Here is a 14124-nt window from a genome sequence, read left to right as displayed (position 1 = left end):
AGGCTGCTTAGACACATTCAGGTGCTCTTCACATATTGAAAATAAGGAAAATTTGATTAGAAATCTCAGGCTATACAACTTTTCAATATGAAGGAAGTTCCCTTGCTGCTTAAGATATGTTTTCATTACATAAAAAACAGTTCTCTTGCCTTATTTTGGCTTTAGCCAACTACTTTTTCATCCCGTTATGAACTATGGCAATAAAACCAAGTAGAGATTGGTTTCAGAGCCAGTCCAGTATGATAGTGACAAAGAATGGTCACTGTAGTTTCTTTTTCAAAAATCTGAGTCTTCAATCATAAGCTATAATATCTCAGGTCTGGCAATTTTAAGTCAATATGCACAAAACTTGAGTGTGCCAGTATCCAGCTTTATTCTGAATTTGTGCTTTGTTCCTGAAGAGCTCAGGTGGACCTGTGTAGGGAGAGAGAAGATTGTTGCTTTCCTGTTAGAATATTGTTTCTCCCATGCATGAAGGGAAAAAAAAAAAAAAAAAAAAAAAAAACTTGCTAGGAATATATGGTTCTCAAAGAAGTTGCAGTAAGAAGCTGGGAACATGTAGCTCATGCAATGAATAATGAAATTTCAGTGACTAGATTGTCAGGCCTCAGAGATGATGGAAGGAACTGTTTGAATATCAGGCAGCAATAAGCAGAGTTTGCCCTAGATGATAAAAAGGAGAGCATAGTTGCGAGGATATGTGGTCTGGAACAAATTTTTTATAAATGTTATTTCTGTCTTACTATCTTAACACAGTTTCTTTGAGTTTTCTCGGCTTGGGAAGAAGTTGAATATCTAGGTTATTTTTTATTTAAATAAAATCTAGTTATTTTATATATTTATTTATTTATTTCACCTTAAAAGTCTTTGGATGTTCTCTGGGATGGTCCCTAGAGGAAGAGATCTAAGCACATCCATGTCAGAACTGTAAGCTATCTCATGGTCTCATTAGACCATTAACTTTTTGGACATCAGCTGTTTCTGTTGTTTCCCTGTAGCCTTGACTTGATAGAAATTATTGACTGTCAAAATACATCTATTTTAAATTCAACAAAGTACAAATTTTCACTTTTGATTAAGGCCAGTAATCTGTGGCTGTGCTAATACATCCAAATTATTTTAAAAATATATGATGTTTTATTATATTCACTATAAAAATATACGTCTTCAAATTCTAAATGCTTTCATGGCTTGTGCTGCTAGATGTAAGTCTTCCATTATCAAACACTCTTTGTCTATACAGGTTTTATTTGTTCGCTGTGATCGAGTCCCCCTAGTGTTCTTTTTTTGGTAAACTAAGCATACGGAGCACTTTATTACTCTTAATTGCTTCATATTGAAGCTAATACAAGTGAGATCTTTCATTTCTCTAGGGTTGGAGGATAGAGTTACTCCATTCTTCACTTACTGTATTGTGTTTAAGTCTTGTATACCACTTGTACAAACAATAATTCAGTTGACATAATTTATTATGTTAACATCAGTGAAGCTGTGACAACTTGTTTCAGCTGAAGATTTACCCTCATATCTTTAGAAATTCAGCCAGATTATTTTTACTTAATCCTTTATCTTCCTTTAAGAGATCTATAAAGGCTAGATATGATGTAAAAGCTTTAAATTACACTAAAAATCTTTCAATTCATTTGTATTAAATGTTACATTAGATTATTTAGTTAAAGAAATAGTAGTCCAAAATATTCCAAGAATCATTTCAGTGACATATGGAACTGTATTATACAAAACTGAAAAAAATAAGTTAGTTTATAAGCAATGGGACTGAAACTGCCTAATATCTTATAGACTTGTAGTCTTTGCTCTTTGACTCCATCAGTAGGCTCCTTCTGAAAGACACAGGAGCATTAGGTTATGATCTCACACATGATCCGTATGAGCCAGCTACTGCCAAATTCAAAAATTTAACAGGGAATTTTGCCTGACTTTCTTCTCCTTCTCTCTTCTTTTTTGAGACGTCCATGAAACTTCTAGTATCCTTTCAAAATTAGCCAACATTAATGAATAAAATCAAAAATTGTTGGATGAGGTTAAAGCCAAACAGAACATAAATACCTAAGAGGAATTTCTTTAAGAAGTCCATCTAAATATTCAGTTTATTTTATATTTTTGCATTTTACCTTTTTAATTGCTCCTAAAACTTGATTTTAGAGTTGCTATGAAAGTAGAACATTCTTTGAAATATGTAAGTGGTGATGTTCTAAAACAGAAACAATAAATTCTATTCCAGTGCTTTTCAAGACAAACAATTTCAGTACAAAATAAGAAATTTAAATTAAAAAAAATAATTAATTTTTGTTCGATGGAGGTACTTCGATACACATACTGTTTGGAAATTTGTTTTGCAACAGTGGATCTTAGAATTTTATATATTTCAGATGTACTTGGACAACTATATATTTTCTGCTTAGCAGTAGCTGAATACATAGTGTCAAGTAGCATATCTATTAAAACCATTCTCTCTAAGACCAGTAATTCTTATTCTGAAGCATCTAGTCACAGCAGTTTCCTGGAAGTTATTCCAAGAGCTTCTAAGTCTCTGGAAAACTAAGGATTTCTTGAAGTAAAAAATAAATAAAAAAGTCAAAAAATAAGGAATTAGAGAGGAAATTAATTTATATAATTAAATTTTTAGTAGTTATTGTATTAGGTAGAGTTTTTGTCTTAGGGTCATGTTTCAGTCTGAAATTCTCAGAGTCTTCACCAACTCCCAAATTTGATTTTGCTTCTTAAGGCATTAGATGGTCTTTCTCCTGCCGAAACACAGACTGGATAGAGATGTCCTTGCTAATTACTCCTTCAGTTTGATAACTGCGCTTTTGGAAAGTGGCATATTGCACATGAGTAACTATTAGAATAGACTGCTCTCCTTATTCTACTCCTTCACGGTCGAAACCCGCAAAGAGCCTGACCTTTTTCTTCCGTTCTGCATTAATTGAAGCAGATAAAACCCTTAGCAAAGTATGAGATACTCCAACGACCATCTCCTTGCATTGCTCAAAATATTCTTTGTTATTTGGGAACAAAGGCATTTACTAATGCATTACTCTGAAGGGTTTTTGCAGGCATGAATGGGGTTTGCGGTGCTCCCCTAAGAGTCCCTCACTTGCACAGTATTTTTTCCACTGTGTGCTGATGAAAGCACTTGATTTCTGTTCTCAGATAATTTTCTGACAGATATATTGTGATGTATCACCTCTGTCAGATGTCCTACAAAAGGTATGTGTAAATCTTCACGTAATTTTCACAAGTGCTAGCGTTTACAAAATCCTGGGCATTTTAGGAGTGGAAAGTATTTTATATTTGCTCCCTTTTCATGGCCACTAGATGTCGGAGTTGCACTGTAGCTGGTGCCGTACGGTTGCTGAAAAGCTGCTCTAAGGCAAAAGAAAGATTGAGCAACAATAAATGCTCCATACCCTGTGTAAGTTTTGTCATAAATAGTATGAAACCAGGCCACTATGCCTTTCTTTCAAATTACTTGTCTTAGTCTTCAATCCATTTTACCTCCTCTCTTGAAGCAGATATACTCTGAACACTTAAAAAAAAAAAAAAAAAAAAAAAAAAAAAAAAGGTAAATCTCAATGAGACAAAAATATATTTGTTAAAGTGTGACTATACTTCAGTTAATTTAGAAGGAAATTCTCTTAAGATTTAGTTTGGATCCTTAAGCAACAAATATTATGTTCTTACCTCCTAAGAATTTAAAAAGTAATTATTTGTAACCTTTTTGATTAAATATGGATTGTAGTATGTTGCTGTGAATCCATCTGAGATTCATGGAAATCCATTCCTGTAACGATGGGAAATGCTGCTTTTTATGTTGTCTATAGGTTATTTACTTGCTTACTGAGCTCTGGCTATCTGAAAGTAAAACCAAAGTGGGGACTTGAAAACATTTGCAAGTCTGCCATGTGAGGAGTCCCTCTGAGACAGAACTCTGAATGCTCTGTTTAACATGCAGCCCATTCGGTAAAGTTACATTTCTTTCATTCCGAGAGGAACAGGGATGATCTGGGCTTTTCTCCCTCCCCAATGTTAAGTTTACCGTTCTTGCCTGAAGTCATAGCTGGTAGATAACTTAAATGATGCTATTTCCATACATATGCAGGTCCTCCTGGAAGAAGCTGTAGGTTATGCTCTCTCTGCTACCTCCTTACTGGTTTGGGAGTAGGTTTTCCCCAAGTTATGATGGAAGCTGTTTTACCAATATCATTCCATAGATTTGCCACCAGAGGGAGTAACATTAAGTCTTTGCAAGATTTCATCCTAGGATCTGTTAAAAAAAAAAAAAAAAAAAAAGTACATACCTTCTCTTGACAGTATTACTTTTATGCTCTGCTAACTCCCACTTTTTTGCAGGACATTTGTAAATACCTTTCCTTCTGCCTGGAGGTTGGTAAAAGCCTAGGAGAAATCAGGAATAACCGTAGCCTGTTCCATGTTTAAGTATGTGTAAAATACACAGTATTTCATGCAGGTACACAAATTCATCATTATTTAAATGGTAATTTCTGCAGCATTTCTGTCTGTCCAGGTGACAGTTGACTGTCACTTCAGGGACAAGAAAATGTGACAGTGTGGCTAATTATGAAGGTTGTTTTAAACAAATGAGCTCCCCCCCCCCCCCCCCCGCCCCGTGCTCCCTGTTCTGTTTCCCATCATTTTTCTTGTGTGTGCATTATTATTTAAGCATTTCTGGGTGGTCAGGATAATACTCTTTTCGCTACCTGGATGAAGGCTGGAGAGGCAATGTTGTCCCCTCCTTCCCTCCCCTGCTACATTTCTAAGTGAGGAGCCCTCCCAAAAGACATGTCTGTTGAGTAATTTTACCCCTTCTCAGGTTGAAGGAGACTTGCAAAAGCCCCCCAAATCCAACTAAATGAAAGAAAACCTGACCTCAAGTCTTTGCTGAAAGTCCAGCAAGGAAACAGAACTTAGCACCTCCTTTTAACACAAAACTGTTACATAGTTTAATGGACACCTCTCACCTTCCTACTGACTGATTAATACCCAAAGATCAGTCGTAAAAATGTCCTCAGGACATGTAAATGTTTTACAATGCAAACCAAAACAACATAACAGTAGGCAGCAAATGAATAATTTACTAGATTCCTTAATATCCTTCTCCCTGGTTACCGTATAGGTTGCTTGTTACAGGCTCTTTTCATAGAAAAGACTGAACATACTGACATTTCAGGCACTTTGTGGCTACTGTTATATGAAGTGATGCTTGACCAGGATAAAAAATTATCAGCTATTTTATTATCTTTTTTTTTTTTTTTGTTTTGGAATCTGAAGTTTGATGGTTTGAACCTTAAGATCTCTTTGATTATCTTTATTTACAAACACCTGGAAAGCTAGAGTAACTTAACATTAGCCTAGACTAAATTTTGTGACTTCATGAAGCTTTCTGCTAATTGTAAGGCTGACTATTTCATGGTTGGTTTGCTTTTTAAGGTCAGGTCCTTCTGGCAATCAAGTCTGTGATAGAAGGGTCAGGCCCATAAGTTAAAAACACCGTTAGCAAAATAAATCCTAGTATTGTCATAGAATCATAATGTCTCTATATGACATATGGAGGCTTCATTTTCAGTGATGTATAATGAAGTGAGGAAGAAAATTTTACAGTACCTGCCCTGCTTTGAGATCTTCTTAATGACTGTTTGTTTTTAAACTCCTTTTCAGGATATGGAAGCAAAATGACTGAATGTCACTAAATGCACTGATGTGTCAGAAATACGGATTTTATTTATACTTAAAATCTTATATTGAGGGGGCTTCGTTTCACATTATGTCTTTTTTCCTAGGCAATGTTTTAAAAAATTATGTACATGCATAATCATATGCAGCACTTTATTGCTGATTTTTGGCAGTGCACAAGAGCAAAAATTTAATTTGCTATTTTCCAAAAGTGCATTGTGTTTATGTAATGGATTTGTGCATCAGTGGCAGTCTGTAACACAGTTAAGTGTTTTAATTGGCAGAACACCCACATCAAGACTTGTTTGTTTTTCTGATAAGGAAAATGCCAGCTAAGTTGGTCCATATGTTCTGTTCAAATAAGAAGCGATACATTCACATGCAGTGGCCATTCTTTTAAAAATAAAATTGAAATGAAAAAGTAACTGAAACTAACGTGAGCTAGAAGCATCTTTCTGTGTAATCATGTATTTTTTGTTAATTTTCAGAAATTGCAAATATTTTTGCTAATAAAAGCTGATCAGCTTGCATTTTAAGTGCTTGTGGCTTATGACTATGTTTGCTGATGACCAGAGTAATGTATGTTACAATGAAAGTACACATTCTTTACTATTTTTTTTTTCCCTCAGAATAATTTACATGGTCTTTATTGTTTAGTGAATAATTGTTTACTTGTAGATGATTTAAAACTTACTCAGTATGCTGCAATGTAACAATACTTTAGAAAATGGTTTGGATGAGTTTTAAGATGGAAAGAGAAACAGGAGTCAGAGTTCATGTAATAAAATACATCCATCCTTTTCAGCTGCCAGTCATGAAGGAGCTTGACAGGATACTAGGGCTCCACAGCTGCAGAATCTATTTCTGATTCTTCAGGGGAAATTGGAAAACTTCCACGCTCTTTGCCAGCCTGAGAATCCCACATTAGGCATCTGCTCTGCTCTTTCTGCAGAAAGGGGTCCCTGCCATTGCCCAGCTGTCAGAGATGGCATTTGATCTCCTGCTGATAATATCAGGGGAACTCCACTTAGGCGCTGATCCTGGTATCTCAACAGAGGGCGAGGAGGGGGGAAATATTCCAGCTGATTTGAGTTCCTTTTGTTTGTAGGTAATTTGTAGGAATTATTCAAAGTTGTGTTCTGGCTTGAAGCAAACAGTCCTCATGTCTTAGGGTGCTATTTTTTCTTGTGAAAGTAAATTTTTCTTTCATGAGGATGAAGTAGGCTTCATCTTTGACTTGTCATTAATGACTAACCTTTGGAGTAGAACAATGCCAATTTTTAAGGACATAACTAATGCTATATGTGGTAATACACAATAAAACATATTTTTTTTGTTTAAAATCTCGTCCTCTGACTTAAACTGACTGCTCTTATCAGTGAAAATCAATGTATTATTGAAAATCAAGTCAGTCATATTTTGTATGATAAACATTTTTGTAGTTTGATATGAAAAATCAGTAACTAGATGAGAACCAGCTGTTCATGTGGTTTTCTTTTCTCATGTCTGACAAATAAATTGGTAGTGATCACAATGTACTTCTACTTTTTTCAAACAGCGTGTGTTGAAATGTGACAGAGTTGAAAGTACTTAAATAAAGTAGTACAAGTTTAGACATGAGCAAATCAAATTGCATTGTCATCTGCATGATTTGGATTTGTGAAATATTTGCTCAAACACACTGTTTGCTTCTTTGTAATTCTTTAAGTTCTATGTGAAAATAAGGTGTGTAATTTGTATTGAATTGTAACTATCATAAACATTTTTTGCTTACTGTTTCCCTTTAAGATTTCTATGCCATCGTAATGTGATCATGAACTATACATCTTTAAATATGTGACAATGTATGTTTAATAATGAAGTGACTAAGACCACAGCAGTTCAGTAAGGCACAACAAAATCATACTGTAGCTTGTTTCTAGATAGACATTCACTACTTTTCTTCCATTTGATGTTATGCCTATAAAAATAATTAAGATAATTAAAATAGGTTTCAAAGATTTTGTAGATATTACAGATTAGAAAAATCTCATTTATTAGTTCAGAAATTCTAATAATTGTAAAGAGAAAAAAATCTGACAGCCACATTTTCTGAGAAACTTAGAATTTACAGAGGTAATTGTGCATAATTTACTATCTGTACAATGCACATCATTTTAGTAAGCAATATAATAACAATTAGGTCACAGAATGATTCCATTTGGGAGGAAGAGGAGAACTGTGCAACTGAAAGCTTACTTCTGTAATTATAAGTGATTTGGTTTATAATTTAGATGTAAGCGTGAGTTACACTGGGACACTGAGGTGCAAGGCCTAGTCTAGTGGCTGGTCTGTTCATGCAAGACTTGAGTATAGTGCTGCTGCTAACTGAGAAAGACAGACTTAAGTGTGAGCAGTTCAGCTACTAGTGAAGAGGTACGGAATGTAAATCTTGCCGTTGAATGCATGTTTTTTGGTAGACTGTTGGTAGATGAGCATAAATTAAAGCTGGCAATAGATACTAGCATGGTGTAGCTGGATTTTCCACTTCACATAAATCATAAGATACAGAACAATGATATGTCTCCCTCCCTCTGAGGGCCATTGAAGGCATCTTTGAAGTTTTAGCAATCCTTTCTGTTGTTGATCTGGGGAGTTTTGCCTTCTAACCTGCAGCATATTTATTTTTGGAATTATCTTGGAAGTTATTTTAATAAGCTTCAGAATTAATTGGAACTTAATATCTGCTTAGATTTATTTCTAGAGCTATGTTGCAGGGTTGACAACAGACTGGTGCTTTTGCTGAGTGTTTTTTTTTTTTTGAAACACATGGACATCCCTGAGCTTCTGAAGAATTTTTATTATATCATTGCTTGTGTATTTATAAGGATTATACAGTTATCTGGTGCAGAGTATTAAATGAAGTAACAGCTTGTCTTTTACGTTCTTGAGTCAATCTCCAATTTTTATTGGCACTTAGATATTTCATTGTTTATTTTATTAAATGAAATCTGTTTCTTTTATGTCTTGCGCAGAATGTGAAAGATGATGGGCAGCATGTATGGAGACTGAAACACTTTAACAAGCCTGCCTACTGTAATCTTTGTTTGAACATGCTAATAGGAGTAGGGAAACAAGGTCTCTGCTGTTCTTGTGAGTATAGATATTTCAGTGTCCATTTGCAGATATGTTTATTCCTAGAAGTGTTACAGTCGCTATACCAAAGAACTTGTAGCTTCCCAGTACTAACCCTTTGCCAGCACAATGGTGTTTTCCCCTTCATCTTTTATGCATGAGTTCTCAAGGTTGCATTTTCAGCTGTTCAAGCTATGGGGCTTTTGAGCCCCATAACTCTCATTTGAGGGAGTTTTTGTATTACAATATCTGTCAATGTTAAGATATTCCCTTTTGTATTCTGCCTCTACTTCTTATTTCATTTTTCTTAGCAAGGATCATGTTTAAGATTCAACACAATATTTTTATTGTTGTTTCATCTTTTTTATTTAAAAATAATTTGTATTCTTTATTAAGCATTGACTAGCCTAGTATCTAATTCTCATGTTTATTTATTCCAATTTTCCTCAGAACTCTTGTTTTATTAACGGTAGTGGTCAAAATTCCAGTTCCCCAGAAACTAGTATCCAGTCCAGCTTCCATAAAAACTCAGAAAAATTATTGCATCTGTTTTCACTTATATAAGATTATTAAATGCAATTACTATAGTTCAATCCGTTGAGTTATAGATATGTGTCCTAATAATAACCTATGTTTGACCAGCTCATAACCTGTATCTTGGTAACTTGTATCTTGCCAAAGGATATCTCATCTCTATTTGAATGTTTCAAGAGATGGATGATCCATATCTTTCTTTTGTGGTGTGTTTCCTTGATTAATCATTTTTTAACAAAGACCTATTTTCTGATTTGACTATGTCTAATAGACGGTTCCAGGGATTGGTTCACGTTATGCACTGCTCCATTAGATTAATGAGATCTTCAGTACCCACAGTATCCTCCTCATGATGATATCAAGTCACCTTTCATTCTTCTTTTTGATGAATTAACTAGATTCTTAGTGTAAGCTACTTTCTCCATTTCTGGAATGATGGGTAGCCCATCACAGCTGATCGGAACCTTTCTGACTGCATGGTGTTATTGATCTAGTTTGAGATTACTTTAAACGAATGAGGGTTTTGGAATCAGCCATTTCTCTCCCCTCTGTGGGCCATAGACATCTTTAAAACATAATTCAGATGTAAATCCTCCATTTACTGGTTTTCACATCATATAATTTCAGCCGCAATATTTTGGAGTAAGAGAGATACATTCATTAAAAGCAATTCAAACAAACAGAAATCTTGCATCTTCAGATTAATAAATGCTGATGACAGTAACTGAATATACATTAAATGCTGAATTGACTGTCAAATCTTGAACCGTTGCATCATTCAGTATTCTTTTAAGTTAAAGTGATGTAAAGAGGCTTACTTTATCCTGGTGAGGAAACCTAAGACCCATATGCATTAGATAGAGAGAGAAAATTCTATTGAACAAATAACATGGACCTTCCCCTTCTGTAGTTACTGGTAATATGTAGACAAGACTTTCCCTGTTGTATAAGGTAAACTGCTACAGAAAGACCAGCCTTACAAGAGCTGTAATTTTCTGTGGTGCAATATTCCTCTTTTAAATTTATTTGTTATTTTAGTTGGCATTTATTGGGTGAGAATGACTTTCACGTGTTCCTCTCACTTACTTCATACAGGAAGGGCCATGAATCTTCATACAAAATGATTACTCTATTTATGTATTTTGCTAAGCTTGTCTTCTTACATATTTTCAAAGCATTGCTATAGTTTTCATTATTTGTGTTTTATATTGTATGAGAAGCGCAAAAAAAAAAAAAAAAAAAGGAAACTGCAGGGGACCTCACCGTCCCTCCATGGTCCAATCAACAATGTTACTCCCTGCAGTTTGTCTGATTAATGGCTGTGCCTCCCACTGGGTTTGTGTAATAGGTGCAAGCAAGGTGTTTAGAAGTACTTTGTGCTTAATTGCTCTTGAGGTCAAAAGCACAAGACATATATCATGCAGGGTATTCACTCTCAGGTTTTAATAGTTAACTCTATTGAATGCAGCTATAAGCAGTGGCATTATTTCCTCATCTAGGAATTGTTGCAGTATTGTTAGCTGTTTGGTCGTCACACAAATATGCTCATAGAGTTTTATAGTCAGGAAAACTTTGCATTGTACCCTGACATTTGTATATTTTCCGAATGCAGCTAGTGTGATCTTTACAGACCTGGCCAACAAAGATAGTTGCGCGAAAAGGTAGGGAGGGGTTAGAAAAGAAAGCTTCTCTGGAGACAGTGTTTGGGAAAATAAGAGTTAAACTTGGGATGATTGCATGAAATGCATGAAAACAATTGCTATCTGGAAATGGACTAATCAACCATTTAAGATTTATAAATCAATAGAAAGAACAACATAAACTCATTGGCTTTTATTTTTGTGCTTGCCAGCTGCTCTCATGCCTATAGTTTGTAAAATATAGATTTTTTTCTACTAGCAAATGACACCAAGCCATTTGGCAGTCATCAATTTGTCTTTAATATTTTTGTCATTTGGGAATTATTGTAAAAAACTTTAGTGAGCTCTTATTTAATTAAGCATTTCCTGTTATGTAATGATGGTGCATTCTTGGATTTTTCACTTGCATAATATTTCCTGTACTAATTGGCCTTTTGTATTCCATGGAAAAGCAGTCTAGTTTGAGTTTTCTTTGACTGATTGGATTGATTATATAGAGATGGCATGCTGGTAACATTATTTACTTAATAAAAATGTAGTCAGAAACATCATTGCCTCAGCCTATATTAATGTGTTTCTTTTTCCAGTTTGCAAGTATACAGTCCATGAACGCTGTGTCTCAAGAGCTCCTGCATCTTGCATCAAAACTTATGTGAAATCTAAAAGGAATACTGAAGTAAGTCTGAGGTAGCATTACCTTTGTCGTGAACCTGTTAAATTAGTAACCCTACATATGTCCACACTTTTCTGTTGCAGATAATGCACCATTTCTGGGTAGAAGGAAATTGTCCAACAAAATGTGATAAGTGTCACAAAACTATAAAATGTTACCAAGGCTTGACTGGACTTCACTGTGTTTGGTGTCAGATCACAGTGAGTACACTATAGTAAAACCTTCAGTACAGGTTAGACAGATAAAAATCTAAGGACCAGTTCTAAAGAGCAATAGTAATAATATTCGTTCAGCTCATTAATTCAAGAAGAGAATTCCCAACATATATATTGGAATGATTATAAAGGAATTTTTCAATACTGATAAAAGTCAAGGTCACTGTGAAGTAGGGAAAAATTGTGATCTGTGGTGTACTGACAGACAAATGTAATTGAGGACATCTGGTAGGATACAGTGATTTCAAGTGCCTGGGAGTGATAGCAGAGACATCTTAAAATAATAATCTGTGCACTAAGCCTAATATATACAACTTGTGTGTACTCCTTGTTCAGCAGTAACCAGTAACTGGAACTAATGACATTCAAGGAACACTACTCTTATAAGTGAGATCTTCATGCTAGAAAGAACAATGCCAGTATTTCTGTTCCTAGACAAGGCAGGATTTAAATCTAAATGGGGAGAGATTCAGAATTCTTATAGGATTTTTATTATTATTATTATTGTTTTTATTACTATTATTGTCGTCATCATCATCATCTTTGTTATTATTATTATGGAACATCAGTCGTTTGTTCAGTGTTTTAAAGAATAATGTCAGAATGAGGCATTAGAGAATGTTTGTATTCAACATAAAAGTTTGGATGTTTTGTGACATATTTTCTTAACATAAAAATACAAAATGTGAAAAATCATCAAGGAAAATAGATCCAGGATACTTTCAGTGATAAGCTGTTATGGTTACAGAAAACCCAGTATTTTACAGGGAAGCAAATATGTAGTCCAGATTGCTGTCAAAATTTGGATAATTTATTTAGAGAATAAACATCCAATCCAAAATATTGAAACGCAGATTAGACAGCCACCAACTCTGCTTAGGTGGCTAAGTAAGTGTTCTATTGTAGAGATATGCATCATATGTTAAGATCTATATATATCTATTTATATATAATTTCTATATCTTTCAAGAAATACGTGTTATGTAAGGCTTCCATGGGAAGTCAAAGGAAGTTGCAAATTCTATAGCTCCTCTGAAAAAATATTTTCCTAGTATTTATGTACCTAAATATGAATATGAACCAGATTTTAAAAGGCATTCTGCTTTCTGAAGAAAACACCAAAATATAGAAGACTTTCATAAGCACTGAGAAACAGTAAGGACCGAAGAGTACCGAAGAATTATTTCTGATTGAAATCATTGGGAATGAAGAGGATAAGTTCTTTTGAAAATATCTTACGTATCAATCTCCATATTTAAATGCTTGAGTAACTATCAAAATTCCAATTAAAAACAGATGTATGTTTTTAGATGTTCAGATATTAAAATTTTGGCATTGGCATATAATTTTGCAATTGTATTTCCATCAGTTTTTTAAATATTTATATTTTTATTAAAATAATGTTATATTTTCAAAAGAACTTTAGGAAACTTTATTTCTATGATTTCTAGTGTAAATTAGACACAAGTGAAAAATGATTGGGTTTTTATTTCAAATTTGAAGAATATTGCTATTTAAGTTTTATTCTCAATCTCTTTGCTTTTTGTACAATTCTACATAAATAGTATTTTTTTAGGACTCTATTCTCTAATAATAAAACCTTGCCTTATTCCTGAAAAATAATACAGTAAATCTCAAACAGATGCATCATTTTTGAAGGGATGCTCTAGAGTTACTTAATTATCAGTACATCCAGTACAATCATATGTTTTCACATTCTTATACAGTGACACGTCAGGGGCTTGTAGCATTAGAGAATGTTAGGTATTATACAGCCAATTCTGAGCATGTCTTTTATGCATTCTAATCATTTCTCCTTCGTACAAATTAATAGGATCATTTCTGATGTCAAATGACTGATTCAAATCACAAAGTTTTCAGAGTTTTGAGACTGTTTGAGCTAAGGAGGCTTTTTATACCGAGTTTTACCCTGGACCTTGATTCCCTGTTTTTTCCATACAATCTTATAAAGGGGCTTCTTAAATTTTCTGTCTAGCAAATACAGATTTTCCAACTTTCCAGGCATCTAGTTGTGAGGGAGGTAATGTTCTAAGGAACTAGATTTGGGGTAAGGGATTTTTTGGGGATATGTATTTAAAATCTGCTAAAATATTTTTGAGAAGAGATGCGTATTTTGTTTTATTTCATTCAAAATGTTTTCATTAAAGCTACATATCTTCTACCATTTCATTTGTCTGCTATGCATCAATTCTGTTGTCAGAGATCAGCAGAG

General features: G+C 34.2%; 1 protein-coding gene across 6 annotated transcripts in view; it reads left to right on the top strand.

Annotated features, from left to right (window-relative positions):
• DGKB (diacylglycerol kinase beta) overlaps positions 1–14124 on the top strand; it is a 323266-nt gene that overhangs the window by 70483 nt on the left and 238659 nt on the right. For all 6 annotated transcript variants that reach the window (XM_062567785.1, XM_062567783.1, XM_062567787.1 and 3 more), the window contains 3 exons: positions 8730–8847; positions 11591–11679; positions 11760–11876. In XM_062567785.1, coding sequence (XP_062423769.1) covers positions 8730–8847; positions 11591–11679; positions 11760–11876 — 324 coding nt within the window. The remainder of the gene's footprint in view (positions 1–8729; positions 8848–11590; positions 11680–11759; positions 11877–14124) is intronic.

Source organism: Rhea pennata, chromosome 2, assembly GCF_028389875.1.
Source record: "Rhea pennata isolate bPtePen1 chromosome 2, bPtePen1.pri, whole genome shotgun sequence".
NCBI lineage: Eukaryota > Metazoa > Chordata > Aves > Rheiformes > Rheidae > Rhea > Rhea pennata.
This window is presented reverse-complemented; position numbering and strand designations above follow the sequence as displayed.